Raw genomic sequence first — 16831 nt, 5'->3', positions numbered from 1 at the left:
AATCTATAGCACTACTTTTTAAAGTGCTCCCACCTCCCTGTTTTTTTATGGGACTTTGTTTCCCCAAATAATTACATACCCAGTAAAAAGCTACTCACATTTCACTTAATGTTTTAAGTGGTTTAGGCTACATAAGGGTCAGAGAATTGTTTTCATATATAAGGTAATTCCCACTAGTTGCTCATGTTATCTTGACATGAAAATAGCCAAGAGTATATTAAATTAGTGTGACTCTTAATCCATACTTAATCCATAAATATGGTCCTCTAGCTCACGGGTGTCAAACTCGCAACGTCACGTGATGTATTGCGACTTTTCCCCATTGCCGGCAATGGGGTGGGCGCAGTTTTGGCGTGACGCATCCGGCCCATGGGCTGGCAGTTTGACATTCCTGCTCTAGATAGACTGTAATTCAGCAACATTTGAAGGGTCCATTTTCTTTACTCCAATCCTAAACTGTCACAGTATAAAATAATTAAATCTAATCTTAGTCTTATTCCAAACTGAGGACACTGTAAATTTACCAGAGTATTCCTCTTCTTAAAATAATTTGTATCACTTTTCAAAATTAATGTCAACCTAATTACGTTTATGTGCTATTTTGAGGAATAGTTTTTTTGTTTCCTTTAGCCATCATGGATGTATTATTTTCACAGAATAATGAATATAATTCATATTCAATTTATACATTTTTTCTCTCACACACTATCATTCTCTGCAATACTTTGTAAGTATTATTTGCTCAGGAAAGCAATATATTCTGCACAGAACTGCAAAAATGTAATGAAGTAAAATAAAAACTTGTGCTTCTTGAACAGCAGCTTGTATGTTGCATGGCATTTTCAACTGTGATTTTCAAATCAGTCCTTAATTTGAAATGGAGACTTGCTTTTCAGAAAACAATAAGACTTACAACGTATACTGTAATCACAGATGTTGAAGATACAGTAATGTACCTATCTCCCAAAAGTATGGAAAAGCCCCACTGCTATGGTAGTTATACAGAAGGTATTGGCTAAAAAAATACGTTTGGAAATGTTTAATAGACAAAAAGATAAGCTGCAATTTAATATAGGAAATGAACCAAATGATATTTGGACGGATTAAAATATTAATTCAAAGATAAAGTCACAGAGAATGAAAGAATTCATGTTCCAGATTTTCACAAAACTAATTCTGAATATTAAAATAACTGAAGAAAATTAAGATTGAACTTTCATAAAAAATGCACAAAATTGTTACATTTACAATATATACTATCTTTCTACATATTCATGTGAAACTCAAATATTGTGCATTGCAGACTATGAGATTGAAATATTATCACTTTCACACATGCCATTGGATACAAGATAATTTTATTAGAAACAGAAATGAAAGTAAAACTAAACAATCTTTAAACAAAATAATTTTATACTGGTATTTGGAATAGCCAAATAATAGCCAAAATCCAATGGCAAGGAAATTGTCTGAAACCTCAAAAGACCATTTCTGAAAAAAAAAGTCAAGTCTGTAAGTTGGCTTTAGCTCACTTGTGTATAGATCTGCATTATCCCTAGACTCTAATTCTTCCTTATCAGCATGGCATTATTTACCCTTTTAAATGTGAAGTGTGTTGGTTACTATACATGGAGATGAGATAAAGGGGCTACAGTACATAGTATCTTCTTCCCTTATATAAGATCCTGGGGGAACATTTCTTTTCCAAGTGAAAGGTTAAGGCCTATTACTTCATACTGTCTTCCCAGCATCCCCAAATTCAGTACTATTACCAGCTCTAGTCATATAGACAAACTTTCAAGACATTTATATAAATATGAATAAATATCCTAAGGCTAGGATTTGTACAAAAACTATTATGTCAAAGCAAAGGTAGTAAAATAACACTAAAATCACATCATGGATGTGCATGCTTATAATACTTTGATGGTAATCTGAACCAGTCCATTTGATTTTCAGAAAATATATAAAACATTACAAGCTCATGAGATGAAATCTTGTTATATATCATATATATATACTGAAAAAGAGTAATCTTATTTATTAGTGCAATATAAAACAGATGTGATGTATAAAATATTCTTTACATGTTGGGACTTGATGTTTTAAGTCTATATGATTTCATGTATGTCATCTTTGTTCATGTTTCTATTTAGTAATTAAATGCCTTAGTAAGATATACTGTTATATCTACAATGTAGAAATAATATGGGATGGTTAAAACTTTGCCACATTCCATATAAAACTAACACAGGTTTCAGAAGTCAAAACAAAAATCTAATTCTATTTGGTTCCTGTCTTTATGAAATAATTAATTTAATCAAGAAAAGATCAATTATATTAACTGCTTCAAAAACACAAGTAAAGTTAATTTTTAAACAACATCATACAAGTACCTCTGGAAAAACTGTATTTAATACCTAGTCTGCATTTATTTCCATATAAATTAGACTTAATACAAATAAGATACTCCTATATTAACAGTGAAAATCAAATTAAAAATAAATAACTAATGAGCAACTTACTAACATATAGAGCAGGGGTTCCCAATTGGGGGTGCGAGACGATATTCCAGAGGGTGCGAAGTTTGGGTTTAGAAGTTTTAAAATTATAGTGTATATGCATAATTCGTTATTTTGAACTTTTGTAAGGGATGCAAGTATTTATCAGAAGTGTTCTCCTGGTGCGGGGTATAGAAAAGGTTGGGAGCCACTGATATAGAGTATTAAAGGTATTTAAATAACTAATCACCTCTTTTTCTCATACTTGGAAGAATCGCTGGCATTGAATGATATGGTTCCTCCAAAGCCTTGAATTTATTCCAGATTTCATTAATACATTTTCCACCATACAGCAAATCCTATCACATAACTATTTAATATTAAAAGAACAGCATTACATTGATTGAATACTTAAGATATAAAGTATGTGCTTTCAAATCTTGAGAAACTCTTATTTTAGTTATATAATCTTTTAACAAAAATGCTTTTTATTTTCATTGGAAAATGTATGTAATAAATGTATAGCATATTTACCTAATTTAACATTCAAAGATATTCTATATTCATATTTGCCAAAATAACAAACTATCATAGCAAAATGGCTATTTGGTAGTTATTCTCTGGCAGTTTTATACATTTCGGGGAGGAGGATTTAATAATGTTCTTTTACTCTCATCTTTAATTCATCCAAGCTCCTTCCAGGGACATTAATAGAACAGTCTCCTGTGAGCCTCAAGAAGTGAGAAAGCTGCTGCTTTCAATCCCATTGACACTGCTATTATTCAACTTTAAGAACAGAATGTTAACACATAGTAAAGAGGAAAATCTGATCTGTTGCATTTTGCAAGGATGAAGCAAGTAAAATGTTCACTCCTGCCCCCTAAACAGAATAGTTTCACAATGTTGATTATAAACTGGGATTGGTAATATATTAAGAAACACCTGACAATAAATAATGAAGAGATGGAGATAAAATGGAACAACAACCTTGGCCTAACTTATTTGAAATAGCAGATGCATACATTATGTTTCTGTTCCGAACTACAACAGTATTTTAAACCTGGAAGCTTAGTTTGGGAAAAAAAACAAAAACCTGTAGGCAAAATGGTATAGTTGATGCTAGATTTAATGCCCCATATAAAGTAATTTGGATAATCCAGTACCCACCAGCTTTAAACAAAATGGCCTTGCTAAAATCTAAGTGAATAGTTTACATAATTGGGCCTTCCTAGTGATACAAGTCTACATGCATGCAAGTTGAAATATGTTTAACCACCTAGATAAGAACAAGATAAATTCCTGACACATAGATATTAGTTGTAGTTGAGACCAGAGACAAAGTTAAGGATATAAAAGAGGCAAACACTTGGGCAGATGGTGTAAGTTTAAAATTGAGAAAGAGCATATAAAAGAATGTTGGGTAAAAAAGAATACAGTCACAACTTTCAAAGAACATGAGGAGAAAGTAGCATCAAGGAAAATCACACTCTTAGATTCAACTCCGTTCCACTGGATTCTACAGGAATGTTGCAGAAAGGAACTAAGAACCATTTTTTCCTAGTAATTATCACCCTCAATTCTAGTTAGAAATGCTTTTATTTGGGCTTGCGTGTGTAGTATATAAGGGAGGTTGTTTTGCTCTTTCTTCATTCTAACATTCTGCTTCAAGTTAAAAGTCTAAGAAACAAAGAATATATGCAGAAAACCAATATATTGTTTTGACTTCTCCTGAAAACCTCAGTTGCACATCACTAGCAAAAACTATATAAAATAAAAACTTGAGTAGGCAGAATATGAATAGTAAATGTTTAGGCATAATTTATAAAGAATTTGCAAGATTCTACTCACACATTTCAAGAAAGAAAGTACTCCTAATTATAGCCATATTTGAATCATACATCATAAAAGAGTAGTACTTTATAACATTTCAATGTTATATTGAAGCAATCAACCTGTCAAGTAAATTCACTGTGTTGTAAAGATAGATGTGAAATTTCATCTGTTCCTTTCTGGAGAGGACCATATGATCAGAAATGTAACATGGCATTTAAGTGTAAGAATGGAGACTAGATTGAGAACAATTTGTATTAAAAGTACTAAATGGAAAAAATCAGGCTGAAGATGTTGGTCATTTGTCTTGAATAATACATTCAGTTGCAGATGTATGAAAAACCCAAATATCAGGAAAATATTGTCCAATATATTGTTCTTCCCTAGAAATCTACCTGAGGTACACAATATAATAAATGCATAGCCTTCTTTTAAGTGCAATGTTCTGATATTGCAAGAACTTTTTTTTAGATGTACAGGTGAGAATACCAATGACCTTATTCCTTAACTAGGCAGATTTTACTCCATTGGACTAGATGTCTCATATTTGCAAAAGCTTTCCACCTGCAGTGAAAATATATTGCATAAGTGTAGTGTACTACAGATAATCCTCAATTTACAACCATTTGCTTAGTGACTGCTTGAAGTTACAACGGTACTGAAAAACTGACTTGTTTTTCACACAACCACTGCAGTATCTCCCTGGCCATGTGATCAAAATTCAGACACTTGACAACCGGTTCATATTTATAATGGTTGCAGTGTCCCAGTGTCATGTGATCAACATTTGCACCTTCTGACAAGCAAAATCAACAGGAAGCCAGAGTCACCATGTTACTAACTGTGGCAAGAAAGTTATATGGGGCAAAACTCACTTAACTGTCTCACTTAACAACAGAAATTTTGGGTCAATTGTGGTCATAAGTCAAGGACTATCTTTATGGCCCTGCATAAATTTTTCTTCCGTTTCTTTGAAGCCATAAACTTTTTTGTTTTAAATATATATATTTGTCCCAGTATCAAAAATAGCAGAGCTGTGGCCCTTCCTTCAATTACTACCTGTGGAATACTAGAATATGAATTGTGGGGATTTTCCCAAAAAAAGCTTAGCTAACAGATGGTGGAATATGCATTAACAAATGGAAGGTATTTGTGAAAGTATAATATTTTATATTACCAAGACCTATTTCATGCTGAGATGATTAAATTGTCATAAAGTAATTTAGGTACAGTAGATAAAAAATAATAAGTACTCTTTTTAATGTCTTTATTCTTTGAGGGGAAAAAATCAATCACATTCATAATACTATGTATAATAAATACAATTAAATAAGGTATATTTGAGCATCCATAATTTCTGTAACACTAAAGCAAATTGCCCAGAGATGAAATTTTGGGGATAAAATAAGTATATTGCCAAAAGTAGCACAGGAAAGTAAGCAAAAAAGGTTGCCTGACCATAAAACTGAGGTTTACACAAACAGAACGTATTATTAATCATATATAATGGTTGGATCTAAATACTGAATGTAAAGTGCAATAACTTTCTTGCCAAATCAGAATGATTTTGATCAGCATTTTGTTTCCATTGATGGGTAACTAGATGATACAAATTTATACAGCTCCTGTTGAGCCTTTCAACGTATCATCTAATTATAGGTAATTAGGTTTATTGTAAGAAAACTGCAATATATACTGAGGGTTACAATATATTGAAAGCAGGGGACAAAATTAAGTCTTAAGTAGAGACTATCTGCTTTGCCTAAATAAGGGCAGCTATTTGCTGCTATGCAGAAGCTAAACATGTTAACAAAAAAACTGTTATGAAAGAAATAATTTTTCTATGCCTTGGCCATTTTATATTTTTGACCATGACTCAACATGCCTTTTCAATTTGCACCATTAAAACTTCAAGTATCCAACTCGTCAGTTTACATTTAATTCAATATAAATGTTTTTCCACCGTTGATTTCCAAAATACATCAATGTTATTATTCTACAATAATTCTTCTTTTTCTTTAGCCCTTATTATTTATTCATTCATTCTTTATTCTACAATATGACCAGATTTTATCTGAACAGGTAAAATCTAGAGCATGACGATTTCACAAAACTTAATCTTTTCTTTGTAATAAAATACATGGAGAGAAAGGGAGAGAAGAAATCTTCTGACATTCTGTAATTTAAGCGTTAATAAAGTCAATTTTTAGAAAACACTTGATCATCACTTTATTTTATGTTAATTTCATGCACTAGTGAATGAATACATATAAAGGGCAATTTTTAAAATATCTTCATATTCAAAAAGTTGAAGCTTTCCTATCTTTGTAAGGATTTACATTTCAGTAATTAAATGTTGGTTATCATATTAAAAAATACTGTTGGCAATTCCTCTACCGATTTTTAAAACGACTGAAACCAAAAGTATAAACTGATTCTTTTTAAAAAGTAATACAATTCCATCACAGGATTTGAAAAACTTCATTTTTAAAAAATTGATTTGTATAATAATGAAATGCTATTACAGGATATTTTCTAGAATTACTAGAGCTATGCTTGAGCATTACAAAACTTTATAACAGCGCTAAATTTATCATTCTGATTCCTTAATCTGTCCATTTTTGTAATGGGTAAATGCTGAATTCAGAAGACAAAGCTAACAATTAGCAACAAAAATCTATAGTTGCTTGAAGCAGACTATATACAGGAAATGATACATAAAATATTTTTAGTTTATGTATTTGGCAAATTTACATGTAAATAATTTAGTCTGTAAAGTGAAGGGTATATAGTCCTGAGAATATAAAGCAAATAATTTGATATCCATCATCTATCACTGAACAACATGTGGCTCCAACATGCCTATTTTTTCAGAACTTTCTTACATAAAACTGTTTAGTCAATACCAGAAGTTCTGAAAATAAGATTTTTTTTGCAAACAATAAAGAAATATATACACAATGGTACTATTATTTTTATGATGGGTTATATTACATTTAGCAACTAATACCTCTAATACCTACTTTAGGAATTTGAAATATATTTAGAAGTAAAGTAATAGTCTCCTTTGACAGATTAAGACTAAATCTTTGCAGACATTTAAATTAGAGTTGCTACAGAGGAGCCAACACAGTCCCAAAATAGTCAGGGTGATATGTGAAAATGAAGGGATCCAGATAATCTTAACAGTTCTATAATTCAGAATTCATTTTTTTCAAGCTCAGTGGTATGACTGATTTTTAGTAACAAATTTGTTAAATCATTGCCAATTTTTAAAAAATGATATATTAAAGGAAAATATTGTGATCACATTTTCATGATATAAAACTGAAACTGAATAAAAATATATGCAGTCATTCCTACTTCTATACTTTTAATTTTTATGAAGAAACTATTACCTCATAGATTACATTAAATAATCCTAAACCATACAACAAATTACTTTTATAATGCAGGTTTTAGAAGTCAAAAAACCTGCATTCTTCTGTGATAAAGCAAATAAGCCTTTTAAAAACCTGGGCCAATTACAAACCAAATCAGTTCTGATTTCTGATGCAAAATTACAACAGACAAAAAGTAATGTTTATTAACAAATAGGGAAAATACAGACAGTGCAATTTTTAAATATCATTTTTTTTAGAGAAGAAATACTTAAAAAGATCTAAGAATAATTGTTTTGTACAGAGAATCCATACAATTGAAAAAGACAAATATAATTTACAGAGCACATGAATGTAAATTCATAGGACTTCTACCAGTGGGAAAATATTTTACAACAAAGTAATCTAAATCATGTATTTTTCACATTTTTTCTTAATATCTTCATATGAAAAGAAATTAAGGAAAAATTAGAAAAAATAAAAATAACTTCAAACTCCTAAATTTTAGGACTAGTATCTACTATTTCTTCACTTGGCAAAGTATCTGCCAGTCTATGGTGATATTCAATTGAATCTAAATGTTGGTTATTGATATTCTCAAGTGTAAAAGATATTAAAATCTGACGTACTAGTTTGAAATTGATAGGTAATCAGATTTAACTCTCTAGAGTGTTAAGAATCATTTTCTTTAACATTAGTTTATATGTATGAAGGCACATTAGACAAATATGGAATGAAAAACTGAAATTTTACTTCAACTTAAACATAATGATACATGATAGTTCTTATGAGTTAGAGAATATCAAGATTTTAACTAAATATTCATCTAAATAATTCAATTCATTTTATTGTCATTACATACTTTTGATTCATTATTTGTGTGTATAAAACCAGTTTTCTATTTTGTGAATGAACCACAAAGTCTTTCATTTTCACAATTCTACAAAGATCAGAAGATACCATGTTCAGCTGTAAAAAATTAACCAAAATGTTATATGGTGTCAAACTTAAATTATTTAGTAAGTACAAGGTAAATTTAGATTCATCCAATTTCTTCTTCACGGTCGCCGGGGGAGGGGGAGGGGAGAGAAAAGGAAAAAACTAAAATATTTACTGAAACTTGTTTGCAAAATAGAAATAATTTTATCTAATATGTTTAGCATATGTTTAGCACTTCACCATAATAATTCATCTATCCATTTTAGAAAATTAAGCCAAACAAATAGCATTTGCAATTTAGTATATTATTGACCCTTAGGAAATACATCCCACAAATAAATGAAAAAAATATAATTGATAGATAAAGGAGCGAAAACATTTAACCAAGCCCCACAACAACCCTGTGAGGTAGGTAAAAAATCTTCCAGAACAAATTTCCTGGATGAGAAACTTAAATTAAACTTACCACAAGTGAAACAACGTATGACAAGAGAAAGGAAAAGAAAGTTCATCCATCCATGTGTCCCAGGGAGATACATCAAACAAACGCTCAGTATATTTTAGCTGAAAGTATTGTGTTATGTGTATAATGTATAAGCAGCACTTTTTAAGAGTTCATTTTTAGTTGCTACACTTAAATAAAATTATGTAACTATGTTACTACTTGTTAATAGCTCTGTTCAATTTATCAAATTTCTTATTTTTATGTATAAAAATAGTGCCTCAACTAAAAATACACTTAAACTGAAAATTATTTGTACACTATTATAATTTTACGAAGTTAGATTTTCCTATTGTTGCTCTAATAAACAACTAAGTACAACTCCCCTCTACAATTTTAGTTTAAAACTTAGTTTTAGATCAGAATATGTATAAATGCTTATTGTTAGTCTCTAAGGTTTATATAATTAGATCCTTTTACATGTACTGCAAACATTATAGAAATGAGCAGAATTTATAATTTTCAATCTTTTGTAGGTGGGATAAATTCGCCAATCTATTCCAAATACTAATCACATAGTCAACAGCTGAGTGTATGAAGTTTGCATCAATAAACCAATGCAAAGAAATGGAGCAAAGCAATGTTGAAGATTTTGAAGCTTATCCAAGAATATCTGATTGCTTTATTTATTTGTGTTCACAGAAGTATGTCAAAGAAGAAAAAAAATGCCACTTTCTTCAATTTCCCTAAGCCAAGTAAGAGCCTATGATTCAACAAAGGTTTATTCAGGAACTCCAAATGTAGTCTGTCACTTCTAATATAATCAGCATCTCCATCGACAAAAGGCACACTTATTTTAGAGAATATATGGATTATCAACCCAAAAATGCAAAATGGAATGCATTCTTTCCACACCTGAAACCAACCCATTTGTTCTTCTCTAGAGAGCAGGCAATGAAATGATTTAGCTTAATTCACAAAAACATGACAATATGTGTTTATTCCCATTATAATCTGTAGTGCTTTATTCATTTCTATATACAAATGAAAATATATGTAAGTGATTCTGCCCATTGTCCTGGGAAGGGTCAACTGCTTTTGGGTATTTTCTCTACCTAGCATGAGTGAAAATTAGCTCACCATGCAGTCTTCCTAGCCTGCACAGATGATTAAGAGGAAGATGAAAAAGAGATGAAGATAGATTTTGCAATGATATTAATTTATACCGTGAACTATAAATTAAAATGTAATGAGTCAAGAGAGTATTTTTGGATAGTCAAATATAAGAAATTTAAAAATATTAATCTCTATGGTTACAATACAAAATATTTTTGAAGAAAGACAGCATAAAGTAAAACTAAAGACAAAAGAAGTGATATTCTGAAAGAGATTTTAATCCCCGTTTATGGTTAACATTGTTTAGCAAGAATCAAGAAAAGCTCCCTTTCTTATCATATGACAGTAAATCTATCATCTATTTTATCACCACATGCCTATCATATAAACAAGACTCTCCCCTAGTTTCATGCACAGCATTCATATGCAAAACGTTTATGATTCAATCTTTGGATGGAAAAGCCAAGAGTTACTACCAGGTAGTAAAGTACTGGACTGCGTGACTTGGTACAAATAGTTGCTTGTACAGTGCAGATTATTTTAGACCTGCTCAGAAATGTCTTATTTATTATAGGTACATACTGGCACAGAGGGCTCATGATGTTCATGATATATCCCAATCAAAATGCAATCTTATTTAATATGTAGGAAAAGGACTTTTCTCCTTTTCCTATCAGAAATACTTAACACAGTCGTACTTCTGCACTTGACTGCTTCAAAACTTGTCAATTTAGTTATTCAACGCATTTTGAAGCAGAAATCTTGTCCTGGCACTTATCTTTCTCCCAGTAGTCAACGTGCAAGGAAGAACTTGCTGACGTCAGCTGCCTCGTGATTTGCTATTTCTTCCGGCCGAAATAGTGGCTCACATAGTTTTCTCAGTACCCATCGGTTTTAGTATTCGTGTCTTCCAGAACAAATTACCAACAAGACCCGAGGTACCACTATATAATAAACTTTTCCATCGGCTGTAATGATGACCCCCGTCATTATTACTTCAATATTGTTGCTTCTATTTGGATCGTATTCACTTGGGCAAAAATACTACTTTATTGTTCAAGCAAAATATAACGGTATTGTTTCTTATTCACATAAATCAGCTTCACTGATATTAGTAACTTGCACATGCATTTCTTACTCACATTCCCAACAAGGCTGTCTCTTAATACAAAGCTTTATCCAAAGTGCTCATGGGTTATTCTTGTTCATGTCCTCAAATCTCACTGAGTAATAACTTTGCTTAAAGTTAGGGCTGGAATTAAACTGTTAGGGATGGAGTCAAATGATACAGCTCATAAATATAAGAGTTATCACTTCAGAACTTAATGTCTAGAATATTTTAAGAATCTACAATTGAGAAATTCCCTGAAATGAGTTGTAGAGATACACTATAGAAGAGGATTCCCAGAACATTATCTCACTCATTTTCTTTCAGTGAAGCAAATCTTTCTTTTTCAACATATCCACACGTTTGGCATTATAGGTACGGGTGAAAAAAGCAGAAACAAAACTGCCATAGCCCCATTCCTTCTTTGAAGAAATGCCAATAAACATTAGGGAGCTTATAATACACAATCTAGTTTTTTTTAATTGTAATAATAAAAGAAAAATTACTAGGAATATGTTATTCAACATGAAGGAAATGAATTTTGCAAGTATATATCTGATCACTGAATGCAATAAAGTTATAATAACTGTTAAGGAAGAACTGATGTTTATTTCCCTCCTCTGAAGATACTGTCCAGTGTAAGAAAAATGGTGAATGTATTACTTTTTCTCCTGTCATTTACAGAAGTTCTACTCCAACTGACAACATTGGTGTTTTTATGTGGAAAGGTATACTAATTATTAAGAACTGGTGTGCAAAAATATTTCACACAGATTAGGGCGGCAGAAGGTTAAAAGTAGAATTGTTACAACTGGTTTACAATTGGAATTCAGGTCTGATTTGCAAAATTACTCTTCCTTAAATATCACTTCGAAATATTCTTTCTTGCAATCTGCTGCATTGGTATTTTCCCCATTTTTAAGAATCCTGCTAACTCAAAGCTGTTTTCAAATAATTTAAAACATTTATTAAAAGCAACAGAGGTTTCAATGTGTCGATTGTATCAAATGAGGTTTTTAAGCTGCTATGTGTAAAATTCAAAAAATCTGCAGCAAAGAAAAAAAACACTTCTGCTATGCTTAGGAAAATCAAATATTTCTGCAGTCAGTGAGATACTTGGTAACATACTATTATAAAGACAAAGATTATAATATAAATAAAGACTTTACAGTTTTTATTAATCCTATTTCCAATTGTAAAAAGAAATACATATCCTCTCATTTCAAATGTGCAAGACTATAGCTCTCAGAATTTCTAGCCAGCATAGACAACTTTTAGTTGCTCAGGAATTACAGCAGTTTCAGTTTCACAAATCTGGCAAGCCTCAAATTAGGCAAGGAAGATATAAAATATAAACTCAATTACTGATTGGTAATTTGCCCTATATGTATCCTAACTGGCTGAGAACCTGAGATATACAGAGATGTCTGTGTACAAAGAATTTGCTTATAAGCATGGAAATAAAGAGGGGAAAAATCCCAACTTCCCGTTCATATGTTGTAAGTGCTGCTCATTGTAATGACTTGGGGGATATTTTGTGCATCACAGAAGACGATCAGGAGAGCTGCCAGCAAATATGATGACCATTATAGACAGTATTTTGGATTTGGGACTTTGCTCAAATGCCATATTAGGATGAAGGCAGATTACTAAAAGGTTCTATTTTTACTACAACCTACTCATCATTTACAACTGTTCTGTAATTAAAGTTAGCAATATCTGATCAAGTTCTTTTAACAAAATTTGACTTTCATTAAAAGCAAGTCAACCTTTTCTTAGCATACAGGAAAAAAATGCTCAGGCAAAAACTTTTATCTTAATTTCTATTATCAAATTAAGTTCAAGACACTGGAGTAGGCTACCAGAATAAGCTTTCTTATTAAATAAAACCCCTCAGAATGTATTAGTGTTATTAATGGGTAAAACTTAAGAAAGGCATATAGTGTTGATTTAGTTTAGCTGCTTACTTTTACAGATGTCCCAATATTTCCACTAAGAAAAAAAAAATACTAAGAAGGCAAAGGGACTATTGTAATAAAGATTTAAATCTACTATATAATGCTCCATTGAGACCCCCACCAAAAAAGTAAGCAGCTCTTCAAGTCTCCTAAAAACAAAAAGAAGAACTAGCATGTTTCTTTTACCTAAACTTGTGATAACTATACATATTTATATGCACAAATGAAAAAATAGATAGAATAGTAACCAACACTTTATCCTGGGTATGTAAGAAATTAATATTCATGGAACAAAAATGTTGGATACAATTATAGTCTCTAAATAGTCCTGGATAGACAGCTTATCATAAATAGAAAACTGTCCTAAAAAGAAATTTTAACATCAGTGCATGTTAATCACAAAGTATTGTCTTAATTGGAGTGACGTATATGTTGCTGAGTGGGTGGGTATATGTATCCCTACAAAGCATAACATGTAACGGAGTGTCTCTATATTTGAATGTGCGTTATATACGTATTCCAACAATCTCAACCATAGCTTTTTACGTAATCTCTGAAAGGCATTTAACATAAATGTATATCCTGAAATAGTCTACACTCTCATTTTTTTCAAAAATATATTAACCTATTCATTTTATGCCATATATATGACATAATGCAGAAGATCTTCAATCCAGATTATATAGATTTATGTAGTTATTTTACAGAAAAGCTATTATCTACAATTTTTAACCATTTTTATAAATGTAACCTTTGCACAGGAGTGAAAGACATAAAAATCCAAATAAAGAATTAGAAAAAAATATTTTGCAGAAAGCTTAAGTCTTTCAAGTCTTTTTAGGCTTTTAACAAAACAGGATAAAATGCTTGCCTGCTCTGATTATGAAATATCTTGATGTATGTACTTACACCCTTGATTCTGGATAAATTTGCTTGACACATTTCACTGTTTGTCAAATAAAAATTGCCTGCATCTCCACCCACCCAACCCAGATAAACACTTTCAGCTACTGAAATCAGGTTCAGAAATACTATTAGAGCCCAAAAGGTCATACAACCATTTGTTAACTTACATGCACAAAAAGGAGCTCTAAATAAATGACACAGGAGGCAATAAATTGACACGACAAGTAAATAAAAGGCTAAAGCACTCCAATACCATTGAAACTGTTTTAATGTTGTTGCAAGTCCACAATGCAACAATCACCAGATCATATAGACCCAAATATTTGGATTCACTTTAATTACCCTTTTCTCCTATTTTACATAAATTATGAAATGTTCAACTCCTCTTTTACCTGAATTTGTGTATGCACCTAAGAAATCATTTTTCAACCCTACTTAAATTCTTATTATATGATTAAGAAAAAATATGAAAATATTAACCTCAGCTTCAATGTACAGTTTCCAGAATCTGCCAGAACTTGGGAACTGGGCAACAAGGCGTTCATAGGTCTTCCGTGCTTTGTCTATAGGTTGATTCTAAAAATTAAAAACCAATAATATTTACAATATTTATGATGTAAAATGTATTCACATTTACTTGAGAACCAAGCATTGTGAGTTGACCCACTGATAAGGAAATGTAATCCTATTTCACTAAACCTGTGCCTCTCGAATGAGAATGCTCCAAGCGTCAAGGTCATATGGATTCTCTTCTAGTTTCTTTTCAGCTTTCTTTACTTTTTCTGGGACATATTCAGGAGCCTAGAAAACACAGAGCAGAAAGTTAAGAGCCAACAACTAATATGGTAAATCCAATTGCCATCCACAATCTGTAACTTTCATATTTATATAATCATAGTTATAATTAACAAATGGTATATTTTTTCTACTACTTAAGCATGCATAGAGGAACATATGAAGTACCCATAGAATGTACTACATTGGATGGATTGCTTAAAGCCAGTACTGAAAATGTTAAATTCAATATCTTCTGTGCTTCTTTATTATTTCATCGGTTCACAAAGTAACATTAAATCACAAAGTAATATCACAATATTATGCATGTTTTGTGAGGCTTATTTGAGGATTATGGTGTGTGAATGTATATCTTTTAAGGCATGTTTTAGGGGAGAAAATGTTTGAATATCATATTAAACTAAAAAAAAATTTAAGGTGTAGATTTGTAAATCCCTACTACCAAATTATTTAAAGTTAAAAGAAGTCTGTACACAGAACATAAAATGCCAAGATAAGAGAATATTTTTTCTTATTTCATCCATCTATCTGATAGAATGAGCAATTACATTAGGATGAGGTGCACTTTTAGCTTCAAATTAAAGGCAATTAATTTTATTTTGATACATTAAACTGTTCAAAAGGCATGGGGATAGAAATGTTACCTAGCATAATGAAAAAAAAATAGAGTAATCAAATAATGAAATAGAACAAAAGTGATGTTTGTGAGTTAGGAGTCAGAATGACCAAGAATGAAAAAAGAAACAACAGGGAAACTAACTTGATAAGGAGAGCTACAGAAACCAAGGAGAAAGAATTAGAAAGTCTGTGGATCAAACAATAATAAAGTGTGTATATATGAATTTAATTGTATATGTGTGAGACAGCACTTAGGAGATGGTCCTTAAGGAGAAAAACTAATGAACTGCGAATATGCGAATACTGGGCTGTCTGTAAACTCAGCAAGCTAATGCTGGATAGGAAAGTTGATAGTTCAGTGGGTTTTTAGTTTGGCAAATATTCATTATGAAAAACAAAACAAAACAGAACAATGGAGAACTATTAATTTAGACTATTCATTCTAGGTTGGCAAAGCTGAGGGACTGTACCTAAATGCTTCTCACAGGCACAAAGGAATCTGGATACAAAATACATCTGGAATGCTTTGGTTGAAAGACCCATTTATACCAAATATGCTATAAATATAAAACATGGTACCTAAGGACAAACAGTGTGGCAAATGGGGAAAAAGTATGTGCAAAGCAAAGTGCTGACTTCTATCATCATATTCATCTAGACCAGAGGTAGGCAACCTTGGCTCTTTTATGACTCGTGGACTTCAACTCCCAGAATTCCTGAGTCCACGAGTCATAAAAGAGCCAAGGTTGCCTACCCCTGATCTAGACGAATGCCTCTTATTCATAGACTGGTTCTTAAAAACATGGATGTGACTACAGCCAAGACTGTTGCTGCTAACCACATATAGCCTACAAAAAATGGTAAAGATTACTTTCCACTTGTAATAATAACTGTAAACAACCGAACCAATTATGAAATTGACCATACTGGTAGTCCTCCACTTATAGCCACTTAATCAGTAACAGTTTGAAATTACAACAATGCTGAACTAAGGAATTTATGACCGGTATCCAAAATTACAGCCACTGCAGCATCCCACTGCCCCCACCCTCTGGAACGAACTACCCCCCGAGATCCGGACGATTCCGGACCTCCTATCTTTTCGCCGCGCCCTCAAGACATGGCTTTTTCAACAAGCGGGTCTGGCCTAGGGAGAATTTTAAATAGGGACAATTTTAATTCGAATCTTAATAACTATACAGCGACAAATATTTGGTTTTTAATTGGTTTTATGGGGG

At 31.6% G+C, this 16831-nt stretch overlaps 1 protein-coding gene across 1 annotated transcript in view; it reads right to left on the bottom strand.

Annotated features, from left to right (window-relative positions):
• Nucleotides 1-16831, bottom strand: part of CSTF3 (cleavage stimulation factor subunit 3) — a 60026-nt gene that overhangs the window by 34785 nt on the left and 8410 nt on the right. Inside the window, exons 2-3 of the mRNA XM_015831525.1 lie at nucleotides 14880-14981; nucleotides 14661-14756 (exon numbers count right to left, since the gene is read on the bottom strand). Of these exons, the coding sequence (XP_015687011.1) occupies nucleotides 14661-14756; nucleotides 14880-14981 (198 nt within the window). The remainder of the gene's footprint in view (nucleotides 1-14660; nucleotides 14757-14879; nucleotides 14982-16831) is intronic.

Source organism: Protobothrops mucrosquamatus, unplaced genomic scaffold (assembly GCF_001527695.2).
Source record: "Protobothrops mucrosquamatus isolate PMUCROS unplaced genomic scaffold, P.Mucros_1.0 scaffold_19, whole genome shotgun sequence".
Classification (NCBI taxonomy): Eukaryota; Metazoa; Chordata; class Lepidosauria; order Squamata; family Viperidae; genus Protobothrops; species Protobothrops mucrosquamatus.
Note: the sequence above shows the minus strand (reverse complement) of the source record. Positions and strands in the feature narration are given on the sequence as shown.